The 15,929-nt window shown below is 37.7% G+C and overlaps 1 protein-coding gene across 3 annotated transcripts in view; it reads left to right on the top strand.

Annotated features, from left to right (window-relative positions):
- Positions 1-534: 534 nt before the first annotated feature.
- LOC310880150 (transient receptor potential cation channel subfamily V member 5-like) overlaps positions 535-15,929 on the top strand; it is a 31,861-nt gene continuing 16,466 nt past the window's right edge. The window contains exons 1-6 of one of the 3 annotated variants that reach the window (XM_083795526.1): positions 535-1,194; positions 12,703-12,800; positions 13,220-13,342; positions 14,671-14,811; positions 15,346-15,444; positions 15,658-15,833. In XM_083795526.1, the coding sequence (XP_083651652.1) occupies positions 1,064-1,194; positions 12,703-12,800; positions 13,220-13,342; positions 14,671-14,811; positions 15,346-15,444; positions 15,658-15,833 (768 nt within the window). In that variant the 5' untranslated portion in view covers positions 535-1,063. The remainder of the gene's footprint in view (positions 1,195-12,702; positions 12,801-13,219; positions 13,343-14,670; positions 14,812-15,345; positions 15,445-15,657; positions 15,834-15,929) is intronic. The other 2 variants (XM_083795525.1, XM_083795527.1) reach the window with 2 other exon arrangements.

Raw genomic sequence — 15,929 nt, forward strand, 5'->3', positions numbered from 1 at the left:
GTTACTGACGTTGTTTAAAAAACAAACAAAAAACCATTTTGCTTACAACTTCTGGCTGGTATTGTGCTCTGACCTCTTGATATAACAAGGAATTCATTTTTCCCATAGTGACAGTTTAACCTGACACTTCCTCCTAAAACTGGATAATTCAATTAATCTTACATTTTTGGATGCTTTTCCTCAAGTTTGCATTGAAGCATTGTTCTTTTTGATTGTGGTGACTTCTGTTTCTACAAACAAGATATATCATGAGCTTGCAGAAGTTTAGATGTGAAATCTGGCATGGTAATAAATAAACCAAGAGTTCTGAAAAGATGACTGTTCTTCCTCAAATAACAGCATGGAGAAAAAATGAGAGATTGTAGAAAATCAAAGGAAAATGAAATATGAAATATTTACGCATTAATCTATATAAACTCTTCTTCCAACTTGTGAAGTGATGTGATTTTGTTTGACACAGAGTAGGTGGAGTCTATAATGACTATGTCTTTAATGGGATTTGCACACAGCTGGGATGGGAGGAGTGTCCTCCTCTATACCGCCTTTCAGAACACAGTGTCTTTTAGGGCACGTTCTCACATGTTCACTCAGCTAAAAGGTGTTTTGCCTGACACGTTCAGCTGTCAATTTTGAGATTGCTTTCCAGAGGAATTCAGAGGTACATAAGGAGAGTGATTACTTCAGAATTCTTGCTTTTGGAAACAAAATAAATAGTAGAAGCATAGGACTTCAATGCTGTACTGATTTCCTCAGTGCTGTGTAGGGTCTTTGTGAGGTGTAGGCTGCTGGTAAGCTGTTACTGAATCAGACACACCTTTGGGTTGGGCTATTTTGGAAACTAAGTACTTGATCAGGCTTGAGGTCTGGTCTGCTAGGCAGAAGTGATTTTATTTTGTGTTTTTACATGTACTTTGATGAGCCGATGCAGTTGAAGGACAGTGTCCTCTGTGTAACAGATCAGAGGCAGACAAGTGGTGCCCTGTAGGGAGCCTCACCTGGCTGTTTTCATAGTGAGGATTACTGGCTTTCAGACAACTAGGCGAGAAAGAAAAAGTGACATCCAATGGGGGTACCTTTATTTGGTGATAGCAAGCCCTTCTATTTCCGGATCTGGAATGGACTAAGTCAGAGGCTGCAAGGCAAAAAATCCTGGGATAAACATCTGGATGAAATCTACTTACTCCAGCAGAAAAGGTACGGTGCATTTCAGCATTCTCATCTTCCCTTTCTTCTGCTGCTCTCTCCCTGTAACTGATTCTTGCTCTCTTCCCTTAGGCTTTTCGGCCAGTAAATAAGCTTTAAAAAACCTTGGAGCACTGTTCTTTATCAGACTTCTTCTTTCAAAGTGGAATGTTTCTGGAGTTCCAATCTTATCTGCTTTCACAGGTGGATTTACTAGATCTCCATTGAATTACCATGAGTGCAGGACTTCACTCACAAATTAATAGCATGTGTTTTTTACTTTCCTTCTTCACTGGTAAAGCTCACAAGGAAATACATGAGGTTATTTTGTTTTGTTTTGTTTTAACTGAGAGTGTGTGTGGCATTTATACTGCAGTCAGCTGTGTTTGAAATGATGGCTTTTTGCAGGGATTCTGCTTTCTGTCTCTCTGAATGTTGCCCTTACTATCGGATAGAATGGGTGCAGTGTTGTTTCACAATCTGATGGTCATTCAATTCCTCAGTTTGACTGCTATTTCTCATTCCTCCAACCAGGTGTCATTACCTACATCTCACAGAGAGAATTCTCTTAGACCTTACAGTTATCAGGAAGATTGCTTGTGTTTTCACATGTAAATACTGGATCAAGGCTGTTTGTTACTGTTGTGAAAGGTTGCTCCCTCCACAGGCAGGGACGCAGGAGCATTCACAGAAATCCAGCTGAATCTGTTTTTTGTTGTTCCTTGTTATTTCTGCATGCACGAAGTCTGCAGTAGTCAAACAACAAAAATTACTTCCAAACTTCTTTTTTTCTTTCCTCCAAAAGTCAGAAAAATGACCTCAAGGGACAAAGTTCTATCTGTGTGTATGCACGTATGTATACACACACACATGTATAGAAATAAGTAGTCTAATAACCTAATAGCAATAGCTGTACCTATCTGTCTTTAGGGAAATAAATTCCACATCATCTTTTAACTTCTGACAAAATAACGAAGGCCTGTGCTATTTTATTTCAAAGCAGTGAGACATAAATACACTTAAAATGGAAGGGAGGGTGGGAACAATATTTTCTCCATAGAACTCTGAAGTGTTTACCTTTGTGTACATTTATGAATAACGTCATAAGTAACTGAAAAATAAGTTCTCAGACTCTGTAACCTCCATAATCTCCAAGTGAACATATACAAGATAAAAGTCTAAAGATGTTAATATTTTTATATTTATAACATTATCTTCACAATTTTATATCATAGGGATGTGGAAGGGACCTCTGGAGGTTTCTAATCTAACCACCTACTCAAAGCTAGTTTATTGCCAACACTAAATCACACCACTTCGGCTTCGTGTCTGTCTTGAAAGCCTTCCAGGACAGAGATTCTTTAGGAATCTGTTAAAGTTTTGTAGTATTCCATCTGCTAAAGGGTTTTTGTTTTGTTTTGTTTTTGTTCCTAATGTTCAGTCTGAACTTCTGAAATCATCATTTGATGTTGTAGCCAAACTAAACAGTTTACCAATTAGCTATTACTAAGAAGAGTTTGGCCCCTTCCTCTTTGTCACTCCTATTCACGTAGGCTGATAGTGGATTGCCATTCAACCTTCTCTTTGCCTGGCGAGCCCAGCTCCCTCAAACTTTTCTCATAAGTTATATGCTGCAGGTCCATGAATATCTTGTGCATTGCTTCTGACAGAGAAAAACAGAAAAATCATAAATTTCTTATCAATTATTATAGTGAAACCCCAGTGGTCCCCAAAACAACATTTCTGTGTTTCTTTCTAAAATTCTATGTAAAAATCCATGTACTGCATATAATTTCACTGTCCATGAAATGAGGTTTGCATGGAAACACATTTGTACCCTCCAATTGTAGGTGTATGTGTTTCCCAAAAGTAACATGGTGCCAATATGTGAATACTTTTTTTCCTGAGGAGGGACAGGACCATTGCTTCCCCTTATTGTCTTGCTCTTTCCTTTCTATATTTCTATTTTGTCCTAGGCAGCCATGTTTTTTTCCCCAGAGATACTCAGATTTTGAGAAAACAAAAAGGAGTATTTTGCAGAGGACTAGAATCACTTTTATTGCTTTCATATTCTTAATTATGTACAGGTAGAAAGACAGAAAAGGAAAACTTCCTGTGGTGACTTATGTATGGATCTACTCTTAGAAAACCTCTGTTTATGTGGAAACACTGCTGTAAACCAAGACAGATTTTACTTCATCCTGTCATTTTCTTTTGGGGAATTGCATTGTTGTGACATCGGCTTGAATTCATCTTAATGTTAATGGCACTAACACAAGGAATACATACAGGAATAAGCAGCAATTACATTCCACTGTTATCATATTGAAAGCCAGTGGTAAATATGTTACTACTTTTCTACTATGTTCTGAATTCATAATTCTGCATGTCATGATTCTGCACGAGAAGAAGAATGCTTTTTACTGACTCACAACTAATACTGATAAAACCTGGAAGCTAACTGTTTTGGTAGTTCTCACCTTCACTGGTGTTGCTGTTTATTCTCCTTTGTCATGTGTATTAGTTCATTGAATCTTACCGGCATTTGGTCTCAGCATTATCCATAGTGAGGTACTTTTTTGGCTTAATCCTGCACTGTATAACATTTCCCAAAGTGACATCCAAGTTCAGGAAATGTGATACTATCTCCTTCTAATAGAGAGGACTTAGAGTTTATTATCCCTTGCTCTACTGATCTCTTCCAATTCAAGAATCTCCTTAACAAGCTTGTAGCTCAGTGTGGAGTCCTGAAGATGGAGGTCACAGCTCATATGTGCATTCTAGAATTTGGAATTAAACTATTGGATTTGCATAGCCTGGAGCATATGAACATTATGAACATTAAAACAACAACAACAAAGAACCAACATAGTTCATAATCATGGGATTAACAAAGAGAAATATTTATGAAAATGCAGGCCTGATGAGGGTGAAGAGGAGTCACGTGCCTGTCACAGCTTAACAGATCTCCCAGAAACAATAAGAGCCTTTGGTTGGATGGCTATTGTTTTGTTTGTTTTTATCTGGCTTTCAGTGTAAAAGGTTCTAAGGAAATATGAACAGAATCTTCCTAGCATGTAATTTTTGAAACTCCACAATATAGGAATTACACTGTTTATCAAAAATAATAAAGAGATAAATTAAAGCAATTGAATACATGGACCCATACTATTAAGTTTTATTTTTCTTTCTGCTATTGCCCGCCTCTGTAATTTGGATTGATAAATCATCTATTTTATGTGTGTTTCTCAGCTGTTTCTCAGGGATTATTGGTATCATCTGACTTTCCTGGGATGCTGTGAGATTTAATTATTCTAATAACAATAAAACATTTAATTTGTGTGATATATTTCAACAGAATTAACAAAGCCCTTTTACACATTAATTAATTATAGAAATCTGTGCTATGAGAAACAATGTATTAGAGGAGCTTGGACCAATTCACATAACTTGCAAGGAGCTAACTTTGCATAACTGGCATAAGTCACTCCAACCGTGCTGAAATGAAAGCTTTATGATCCCTTCAGTTGCCAAATCTTTTTGTGGTTGTTCAGTCTCACAGGTATCTCTAGTAAAGTGCTTTGACTCCTGTGAAAACAAACATGGTACAAATAAAAGTTAGGTCAGTTTAATGTTATTGAATTGGTCTGCTTAAGAGTTGTATGGGGACACAGAAAGCCTTCACCTTCTAGACAAATCTTTCCCAGGTGTGTTGTGCATAAGAGATGTTTTTTTTTGTTTGTTTTTTTCTTTTGCCTAAACAACATTACTGAGTTTTCAGTGCACAAATTAACATACAACTGGCCTGTCTTAAAATCCACAATGCCTGTCAACATTAATTGGTTCTTTTGCTTCCAAAGATGTGTTCACAGTGAAAAGAAGATTCCAGTTCTACCTGTAATACTATTCAATAACAGTTCTGAGTAGCCAAGATGAAAAGAGCAGTCTGTTGCAAAAATTTTGCTGCTACATGTAAAATTAAGTCAAAGGCATCACTGATGATTTTTTGGTATTTTCTTATACTATTACACCTTGATCTTGATGGAATTTTTGAGTCTAATAAAGGAAAACAAAATACCTCAATTTCATTGGTGTAAAGGTCCTCCAGAACTCTCAATATACAAACAAATGCACATTTGGCACGAGTGCCTAAGATATGGAGATATAGTTTAGACTCATTGATTTTTGGAAGTTATTTAACTATAAAAAGAACAAACTAAAAAATAGATAAAGGCAATTAGACACAGGGTGAGGAACACAACTGAAATAAAAAAAAATACGTTATTGAAGAAGGTTGGAAGTTCTGATGCAGGGAGAGGTTGTGTTTCAGATAACTTTTTTTTTTTTAAATAAACAACTTAGTGATAATAAAAAGTAACCTCTGATGAACTATTAATTCAGTTCTAGCATGAGATTATTTTGGGGTGCTCGTAGATGCAGATTTAAAAAAAAAAAAAAAAAAAGGAAAGAAAAAGGAAAAAAAAGAAAGGTATATTATTGCTAGGAGATAGCCTTGCTGGAAGTGACTGAACAAGATTTCTGCTACTCAGTGAAGTAGACAGCTTAAATATCTGACTTCCATATCATTTTTTTTTTGGTCTAGTAACATTAGTAGTTAGTAACCCATTTCATTTATTTCTAGAGAAGCTCTCTTTACTGACAGCTGAAAGGGCTTCAACATAAATGCATAAGAGTTTCAAATTTGCTGCCCCTGCTTCTGTATTGCTTATCCAAGCCCCTATCATCTGTCTCCTGTTCACTTCTTACTGTTACTTTATATCTCACTCTTTAGCATCTTGTTAGATTGATCCTCTTTCTGGCTGATTAGCTCCTCTATAAGCAATCCACTGCTCTCTTAATGACTTGCATATATTCACATAAACATGCTGCAGAAGGGAGTGTGAAAATGAATTTTCTTTGGCCATTCCATAAAGAAGCGTTCATCAAAGACAATCTGAACACAACAGGGCAAGTTGAAATAATATCCTGCACATGAATTTATAGCCAAGTTACAAAGAACTGCTTTAGATTCTCTGTAGCTGACATGGGTGTAGGGATAATGCATGAAGCTAGCAGATGCCAATCTTAAACTGTAGCATACAATAGGAAATCTCCATAATGGGAATGACTTAAGCAGTAGAATCTGAGAAAGGAAGAAAGGAGGAGAAACAGATGCTTCATTGCACCTCAAGTGAGCCCAGTTTTGAAAAAAGCAGTTTCAGATTGCTGGTTTTCCAAACAGTTCACGTATTTAGCATAACTCTTTAATTCAAACGATAAACCTATTAATCTAAATTCCTATTTTTACAGCAGAGATAAGATTTATGGAGTTTTTGTATTCCTCTTAAACACAATGAGCAGGATGCACTCTAAAAGAAGTACTTAGGAAGCCATTAATCCAGAAGGATACATGTTGCCATCAGAAAGCGTTTGTGAAATCCTTAATCTCATTTAAAACTATTTTACATGACTCTATCAGTCAGCAGCTGACCTACATTCTATCTTCCCTTTGTTTCACAATGGATTTTTGGGTGTTCCTGATTTTGGCCTTACCTATATTGAAAAACAACTCAGAGCTTCCTGAGCATATCACTGCATCATCTATTAAGAAAATTGACTGATAGTGATCATAGAATGCTTAGGGTTGGAAAGGACTTTTAAAGATCATTTGGCTCCATCCCATCTTCCATGGGAAGAGACATCTTCTACTAGATTAGGTTGCTCAAACCCCCATCCAACCAGACATTGACCACTTCCAGGGGTCAGGCATCCACTAGTTCTCTGGACTATCTGTTCCACTGTCTCAACATCAACACTCACCAAGTGTCTCAAGACAGCTACATACCCTGGGCTCAGTAAGAAGAACCCATGTGTGCTTCTAAGCCGCTACTGTTGTAGCATTCATTGCCTATCAGAACTACTGTTTAGCTACATATCTGTGTTTTATCCTAAACTGATTGTATAAGGCAACATCGGCACCATTTGGTGTTACATACCTGAAGTAAATGGATGAAGTAAGAGCTTAGTGTCCCTTGATTCCATAGCTGATGAAAGGAATGATTTAGAACAGCAGATTTACTTAGAAGTGCTGAATTATCTTCTCTCTAAATGTATCTAAATATGTCTCTGAATCATCTTTGAAATCCACTCTCTGTTCTGTTTTTTTTTTTTTTCTTTGCTGCTGCTTTGACACAGAAACTAGTGTTGTAATATGTAAAAATCATGCTGTTCATAATGGATCAGGAAGAAAATTGGCTAAATATGCAGAACTGTTTTTTTAAACAGTTCAATATATTCAAATATTTTGAAGGTTCTAGATTCATGTGACTTAATTTGTTTTATTTTTTAAATTGGTGTCATCTATTTGTCAACATTTATATGCTCAGCACATTGTTGTAATTCATTAAACTTATTAAAAATGAGTTGAAAATTATGATAGTATGTTTTAAATGAGAGTAAAATGCTTCTCCAATTAGAGGCCTGAAAATTAAGTGAGAGTAGAAGCATATGGTATATACACACGTCATGGACTTTTGAGGCATCACAGGTAGTTTGCTATGACATTTACCAACAATTCTGGGTTCTTCGCCAGCTTGCTACTTGGCCTGTGAGCTCCAATTCTCTGACCCCAGTTGGAGATCCCTACAAGTAGGGAATTTTGACAATTTTCCCCTAAATTTCTGAAAGCTGAGTACAGTATTTATTAGGTGTCAACCTCTTAACAAGCTTCTAATTTAATTAGTTGTTTACATGAGCTTTGGAGAGTTTTTTGAGAAAGGTGTTGTGTTTGTGTCCTCCCACATTGTCTCTTGCCCAATCCTTCCTCCTCTCTGAGGTCATTTGAGGGATAAATGCCTACCCAGTAAAGCATCAACAAATTAATTGTAGCATTGTTTATACTATGGAAAACCCCACCTCCTTCCCACTTTCTGCCTCAGAAAGTTAAGTTCTTCAGGAAAACAGTCTTCCTCGGCCAAAATACTGGCAGAGGTGGCAAATTTGCTTTACTGACATTGAAATTTACAACATTTGCTCAAAGCGCTACTTTGTTTTGTCCCTATTTGCCTGATCCTGGATGCCATGTTCTCAAGTCATATAATTAGCAGCTAACGCAACTAACACATGAGTAAGCTAAATAAGTAATACTTCTCAGAGCAGCAAGGCCAAGAATTTGAAGGACACAAAAAAATATGTCAGAATGACTCCATGGTTTGTTCAGTTTGGTTTTTTATATTCTGAATTTTTACTTAACTTCCATTCTTTAGTGTTTTTCTAGCCTAGTTTCTACTGATTTAGAAAATAGGATGCTGTTGGTAATAGGAAGTACTTTTATTTTATTTTAAATAAATACTTTTATTTTATTTTATTGAATTTGTGATGACTTTACCTATAGCCTTTACCCATTAGTTCACAGTTATTCAAATTAGTCCTATTTATCTGTGGATTTCTGATATTCCTTTTTGTTTTGCTTTTGTCTCCCAAGTGTGTCAGTCTCCTTCTGCTGTAAAGCTGTGCAGAATTCACATATTTCAGGTGGATTAAATTCAGAGAAAACTGCATATCAAAGAATTATTTCTGCTTCAAGGGTCTATACTATTGCATTCAAAAGAATAATCTAAAGCAAGAAATATGTATCTCCATAAGCCACAGAATTTATGTTGCTTGTTTTCCTATGACTTTATTATTAAATTATCCTAATAAGCACAAGTTCTGATAAAACATCTTATACCATAGGCCTCTCTCTCTCTCTCTCTCTCTGATGTGGGCTTTCTTGTGGCTTACAATAGAGTTATATTCATAATATATTCTAATGTCAGTGTAATCATCTAATGCAAAACACATACTGTATTTACTCTATAAACTGCATGCCCAAAGCTTACAGCTAAATAATACCAGAATACAAGGAAGAAATCTGTGGCATCACAAGGAGAAAGCATTGAATTTTTCTTCAAGTTTATGGTTTGACCAATGTAGTTGTCCCACATGCTTTTTTCATCCCATTTTTTTTTTTTTTTAAACATATGTGTCTTTGTGTGCCTGTTACTAGCATGTAGTCCACTGGAGGTTGTTATACTGTGGTAAAAGAACACAATGTGGCTGGTAGAAAGAAGAGGGCTGAAGTTAGACTTATTCCACTTCACACATTACATCACCTGAGCCATGCTAGGTGATTAAGAATAAATTAAAAATCTGTACTATAAGGTAGCAGAGACAAGATAAAAGCACAAAACTTATATCTGAACACAGATCTAAAGATGGACTTAACCCATTTGGAGAGAGTATTCTCTTGCTATTTCACACTTAAAACTCATGAGACATAGCCTGTTTCTTTTGGATTTGGGGGTCTTTCATCCCCTTAAATCTTTAGCTCTTGAACTTCGGCTACTTAAGTTTTTTTTTTTTTTAAACAGACAAAAAGAAGAAAATCAAAGGAATCTACCTTGGCATCTCTTATGAATGAAAGGATTAATCTGAATATATTGTAGGATAGCAGAGATAATAACCCCAAATTATCAGTTCATTTGTTCTTGTGTGTGTGTGTGTGTGTGTGTGTGTCTGTGATTTTTGGTTGCAATTCATTTTGAAAACAGGCAGAGGTTATTTGGTTAACGACCAAGCACACATTGTGAGTAACTAGTACAGCAACAATATAATTGAAAATAAATTTTCTGTTCTTCTCAGAAGACAGTAAATAAGAAAACTGTAAATAAGTTTTTATTTATGAGATATTTTGTATGATAGTTTGGCTAACTCATAGGAAGAGATCGGACCTGTTGTTCAAGTTTTCCATACCATTTTAATTTTTCCCTCTGCAAATACCTCTCTTATTTACTATAGAAAACATTTGGTCTCTTTTGGTTCAGGGTTTTCCTAACTCCTCTGGGAAACTGGATGCTGCTTCTTTTTTTTTTTCCTGAAACTGAAGCAGGTCTGTGACCCAGCTCTGTCACAATATTAACTCCTCCATCCTTCCCAGAAGAAACCAAAACCAAGGCAACAACAATAAAAGTCGTACTCAAGTACACTCGATACTCTGCCAGGGGTCTTTCTCCAAGCATCCCAAAGTTAGACTTTCCTGCTTTTTATCCTTATATTTTGGGATAACAGGGCACGTTAAAATCCTAGGTGGCAGGTTTGTAGGGTGTTCCTCATCACCTATAGATCTGGTTTATTCTTTGTAATTTAAAAGCATAAGTATGGTCCATGTTAATGAGTGCAATAACCCCATTCAGGATCTGTGAGACCTGGGGATGAAAGCCAGTTGCTCCACTCATATTTGTCTTAAAAGAGACTTAACAGCTCCTTCTGCTGGAGTTTGCAGATAAATTATGCTGAATTATTCACTGATCATTCACCATGATTATTCTTTTATTCTTTTGCTTGTTTTACAGATTATTATTATTTTATTTTTTTTTTGTACTTCATTTGCTAATTAGACATGGCCACAAAATCTGAGGCTGCTGGCCCTTCTCAGCCTGCTACCAAGGGTAGCATGGGCAAGCAGGCAACCCAGGTGGTAAAATGTAAAAGGAAGTGTAAATATGAGTGACAAACATGGCAGAGGACTGAGTTTATTCAGATTCCCAAGCAAATGTAAAGCTCTGCAACAGCTGTGTTGTATCTGTGAAGAAGCAGAACTCAGTACATCTAGAATCACATCATGCATGAAGTTTATCTTGCATAACTTGCTTGTCTAAACCACTATAGACTACATAGTCAGTCTCACTAACTACAGTGCATTACAGGTACACCTCTATCCACTGACTGTACTGAGTACCCAGGTGACCAGCTCAGGTCGATCACCTAAGTTTTAGACAAATGAAGTAGACTGAAAGAATGCCTGTCCAAAGAATTCAAACCTGATGAACTGGACATATTTAAAAACAACATCAACAACACATAAATTATTTAAATATTTAAAATTTAATTCTAATTTGGAGATGTGGTTTCCAAGTTAAAAGATTCCTGTTTTGCCATTTTTACACTAGCAGCTGAGGGCAGCTGGCTTACAGACATCATGTCAGAACAGAAGCTGAAGAAGTACTGAATATTGCCAAGGGCTACACTAAATTAAAAGAGTTGATTATCCACCACTGTGATCAACTTTGTACTTTCTAGAATATCACAGAATGGTTGAGGAGGTCACCTAGTTCCAATCCCCTTGCTCAGGCAGGATTACTTATAGCAGGTTGACCAGGACCGTATCCAGATAGCTTTTAATTATCCCCCAAATTGAGATTCTACAGCCTGTTTGGGCCATCTGGGCCACCTGTGCCTGTACTCAGTTGCCCTCATAGTAAAGAACTGTTTTCCTGAAGTTCAGACAGAACCTCCTGTGTTTCAGTTTGTGACTATGGCCTCTTGTCCTGTCACCAGGCTCCACTGAAAAGAGCCTGGCTCCATCCTCTTTATATCCTAGCTTCAGATATTCATGCACTTTGAGATCTCTCCCAAACCTTCTCTTCTAGGCTAAACAGTCCCAACTCTCTCAGTCTTTCCTCATATGAGAGATACTTCATTCCCTTAATCATCTTCATTGTCCTTTGCTGAACTCTCTCTAGGAGCTGCATATGTCTTTCATACTGAGGAGTGCAGAACTTGACACAGTACTCTAGGCGTTGCCTCACCAATACTGAATAGAGGAGGAGGAGGAGGACCTCCCTCAATCTGTTGTTTGCATCAATGGACCTAGTGAAGTTGGTGACTGTACTTGTAAATTCTTAATCAACACCAAAGAACTACTAAAATAACCCAGTCTGGTGGAAGCGCCAAAGGCATTATTCAACTATAAATGAATCATTTGGTCTGGAACATGTCTGATGACATGCTCTTTTCTAGAATTGGCATACATTCTAGTTCCTGTTAATTTCCTCAATTTTCTCAACATCAGAGAAAAAATAGTATAGCTAAGCTTTTCAATTTTCCTCATAACTTTGTTTGATGAGTAACTATTTCAGATCTCCTTCCTTGTCAAGACACACAGGGAATGCTTGTTTGTACTTCTTCTTTTCTATTCATTATGGGAGAAATTCAGATGCAGATTTTTTAAAAAACATTTAAAACATTATTATTTTCTAAACTGTGCTTTTTTTTTTTTTTTTTTTTTTTTTTTTTTACCTACTTGTTTTTCTTCTGGCTCTTGAGATAACTAGCTTACTGGCAGGAGGAGTATCTTCTGGGCCTCAAAATGTGGGCTATATAAACCAGAAACATTTCAGTTAGTTATTCATTTCTCCTAGCTTTCCCTCTGCTGCCACCATATGGATGAGCATCAGTAAGATAGGAGGTGATGAACTAACTAGCTGCTTGCTTGCTTGCTTGCTTGCTTGTTTTAGCACTGCATTTGTTTGCTTTTGCTGGTTCTTTTTTCTTGCATTCAAAAATACCTCAAATGGTAGGTGTGCATTACTTGTCTTTTAGGGAAATTTTTGAAGGTTCATACTCTCTCAAGAAATGTTCTGTAGACAGGCACCATGTGTTTCTCTGTGTTCCTTAGCAGCCACTTTTACTTGACTGCAGGATCTGTGAGTCCCCACTCCTCCAGGCTGCCAAGGAGAACAACCTCCAAGCCATTAGGAAACTTCTCACTGATGGAACATGTGATATCTACCAGAGAGGTAATGCAATTCTTTGCTCTAAATTGTTTTCTGGGGAAAGCAAGAGCCTGCTACAATGAGTATAGTAGTAAGTTAGTTTGTTACAACATTTGCATTGGCAGAATCAAGTGACTTTAAATGTATGTCAGCAGCTTTGCAACAAAGTGAGTTCTCTAACTCAGGTCATCAAATCCTAAATGGTTGGTGAAGTTCAGAGTTTTACAGCTTGAACAGGCCTTTTTTTACATTTTACTTGATGTGCGAGTCTGCTGTCACTTGCACTTATGTGGCCATTACCATGTATGATGAGGTGGCACCTGGCAGTACTCAAAGGAGAACTTAGCATTCCCCTAATTCTCCGCCCCAATAAATCCATATCTTATTTTGTCCCATCTAGCTAAATGTCTAGATGACTCACATGCTTCCCTTACTCTTTCTAGGTGCAACAGGGGAGACTGCCCTTCATGTAGCTGCCTTGTACAATAGCGTGGAGGCTGCAGTGGCTCTGATGGAAGCAGCTCCAGAGCTTGTCAATGAGAAGATGACATCAGAGCTCTATAAAGGTAACACCTCAAGGAATGAGGATGGGAAAGGGTTCCCTGCATGGGGAGGGAGGAGGTATTAGCTGTTTCTATTTCAGAAACTGGCTTATGCCATGCTTGGTTCAATATATTACTGAAGTGTTACGTTGCAAAACCAATATACAAATGGTTCCTGACCCTTTGTGGAAGATGGGACTATATTAAAACTAGCATGTACCAAACATGCAAATGCGCAACTCACAAACCCTTAAATACAGGTGGGCCTGTTGGCTACAATGGGATGGCAAAAATATGTAGAGTTTTGCTTTTTGCTATAGACACATCTAGTCATGTTGGAAACTTCAGGTTGGAAATTACGAGAAATATTTTCTCAGAAAGAGTGGTTAGGCATTGGAACGGGTTGCCCAGGGAGGTGGTAGAGTCACCATTCCTGGGGATGTTTAAGGAAAGGTTGGATGTCGTACTTAGGGACATGGTTTAGTGGGTAATATTGGTGGTAGGGGGACGGTTGGACTAGATAATCTTGCAGGTCTTTTCCAACCTTAATGATCTTATGATTCTCTATGTGCCAAAGGGGTTGTCTACATAGACTCATAAAGGTCTTTTCCAACCTGAATGGTCATTTAGTCCAACCTCTAATGTAGTACTGACAAGTCCACTAATATGTTACTAAGTTCTACATCTACATGTATCTTGAAGACCTCCAGGGATGGTGACTCAACCACTTTCCTAGGAAGCCTATTCCAATGTCGCACAACCCTTTCAGTAAAGAAATTTCCCCTAATATCCAACCTAAACCTCCTCTGCCACAACTTGAGGCCATTTCCCCTTGTCTTAACACTTAGTGCTTAGGAGAAGAGCCTGATCCCCACCTCACTGCAGCCTGCCTTAAGGTACAATAAGGTCTCCCCTGAGCCTTCTTTCCTCCAAGCTAAACAGCCCCAGCTCCCTCAGCCACTACTCATAAGACTTCTCTCAAGAGCTTCATTGCCTGTCTTTGGACATACTCCAGCAATTCAATGTCCTTCATATAGTGAGAAAAGATCTCTGAAAGGACAAAAAATAGTTCTTTCACTGACAAATAATGGGGATTAAAAACAAATGTGGTTGCTGTTACTGACTGCATCCTGCAGATTTTGTTGGCAGTTCGTAAAATCATTTTTCATTAATTCATAAAAAGATTTAAGTAGAACAAGACTACTGGATGTCTCCAGTCTGCTGCACACAACAGGGATAACTTCAAAGCAAAATTATATTCCCCTTATGGATGCAATCCCGATAAACTTGGATTTACCATGTGTGAAATGCTGCTTTCTTAGAAGGCAAGGTTTTATTTCTGTGTTTTACAGGGCAGACAGCTCTCCACATTGCAGCAGTGAACCAGAACATCACTTTGGTGAAAGCTTTACTCAAGAAAGGGGCCAATATCTGCACAGCCCAGGCCACTGGGCACTTCTTCAGACGCAGCTCCCAGAATCTTCTCTATTTTGGTACATCTTTATCTTCTTCCCCTGTTGCTATGGGAGGCAACCAACAGAGTGATGAGGGAATATGAGGGAGGCTTGCTTTGCTCCCCATCTAAACTGCATAAGTGGAGGCTTCTGTCTTCAGGGGTCATCATTCATACACCTTTTAGCTGATAGTAAAGCTCCATCTAAGTATGTAAATACTACATAATACAAATACCTAGATCATATACATTTTACATATTTGCATGTATACAGAAATTATATCTCGTTTAAAAAATATAATGTAATTTCTTTGTAGCAGCATATACTGTAACTCACTTGTCATCCTTTTTATGGACATACTCTACTGAAAAGAATACTCCCCCCTTTCAATGTTGTGTGAGACAGGTGCTTTCTGAGTAGGATGAGGAGTGGTGCAGGAACTGCACAGATTACTTTTACAGATTGCTTTTATACCCTCTGGCTTTGTGACGTGGATAGATTTTCCTCAGAATGCTTCAACCTCACTTGCCTGCTAGGGTCTTAATATTGACCCCCCCGTTCCTTTCTTTGCAGGAGAGCATGTTTTGTCATTTGCTGCCTGTGTGGGAAATGAGGAGATTGTGCAGTTGCTCATTGAAAATGGAGCTGACATTAGAGCTCAGGATTACCTGGGTATGTGCCTAGTGAATTGCATACAGTGGATCTGGACACTTTAAATCAGACCCTATCATCTATGTACACACATATTTTTTTCTCATTACAAACAGATTTGGGATGTGGGTTGTGAGGAAAATGAAAGCCATTGTTAATAGCATCAGTCTATTGCCAGTCTTTTCACAGGTTTGGGCTATTTAATGTATTTTATCTGTTCTGCTTCCTTCACAGGTAACACTGTTCTTCACATCTTGGTTCTCCAGCCTAATAAGACATTTGCCTGCCACATGTACAGCCTGATACTTTCATATGACAGGAACAAAGAAGGACCAGGATCACTTGAATTGATTTCTAACAATGAGGGGCTTACTCCATTCAAACTGGCTGGAGTTGAGGGCAACACTGTGGTGAGTTTGTATGATGCAGTTGCTTCTATTCTAAAGATTTTATTCAGAAACAGAGAACTTGAAATAATATTACACAGAGCAAAGGAGTTTGTGCAT

Source organism: Anser anser, assembly GCF_964211835.1.
Source record: "Anser anser genome assembly, chromosome: 1".
Taxonomy (NCBI): domain Eukaryota; kingdom Metazoa; phylum Chordata; class Aves; order Anseriformes; family Anatidae; genus Anser; species Anser anser.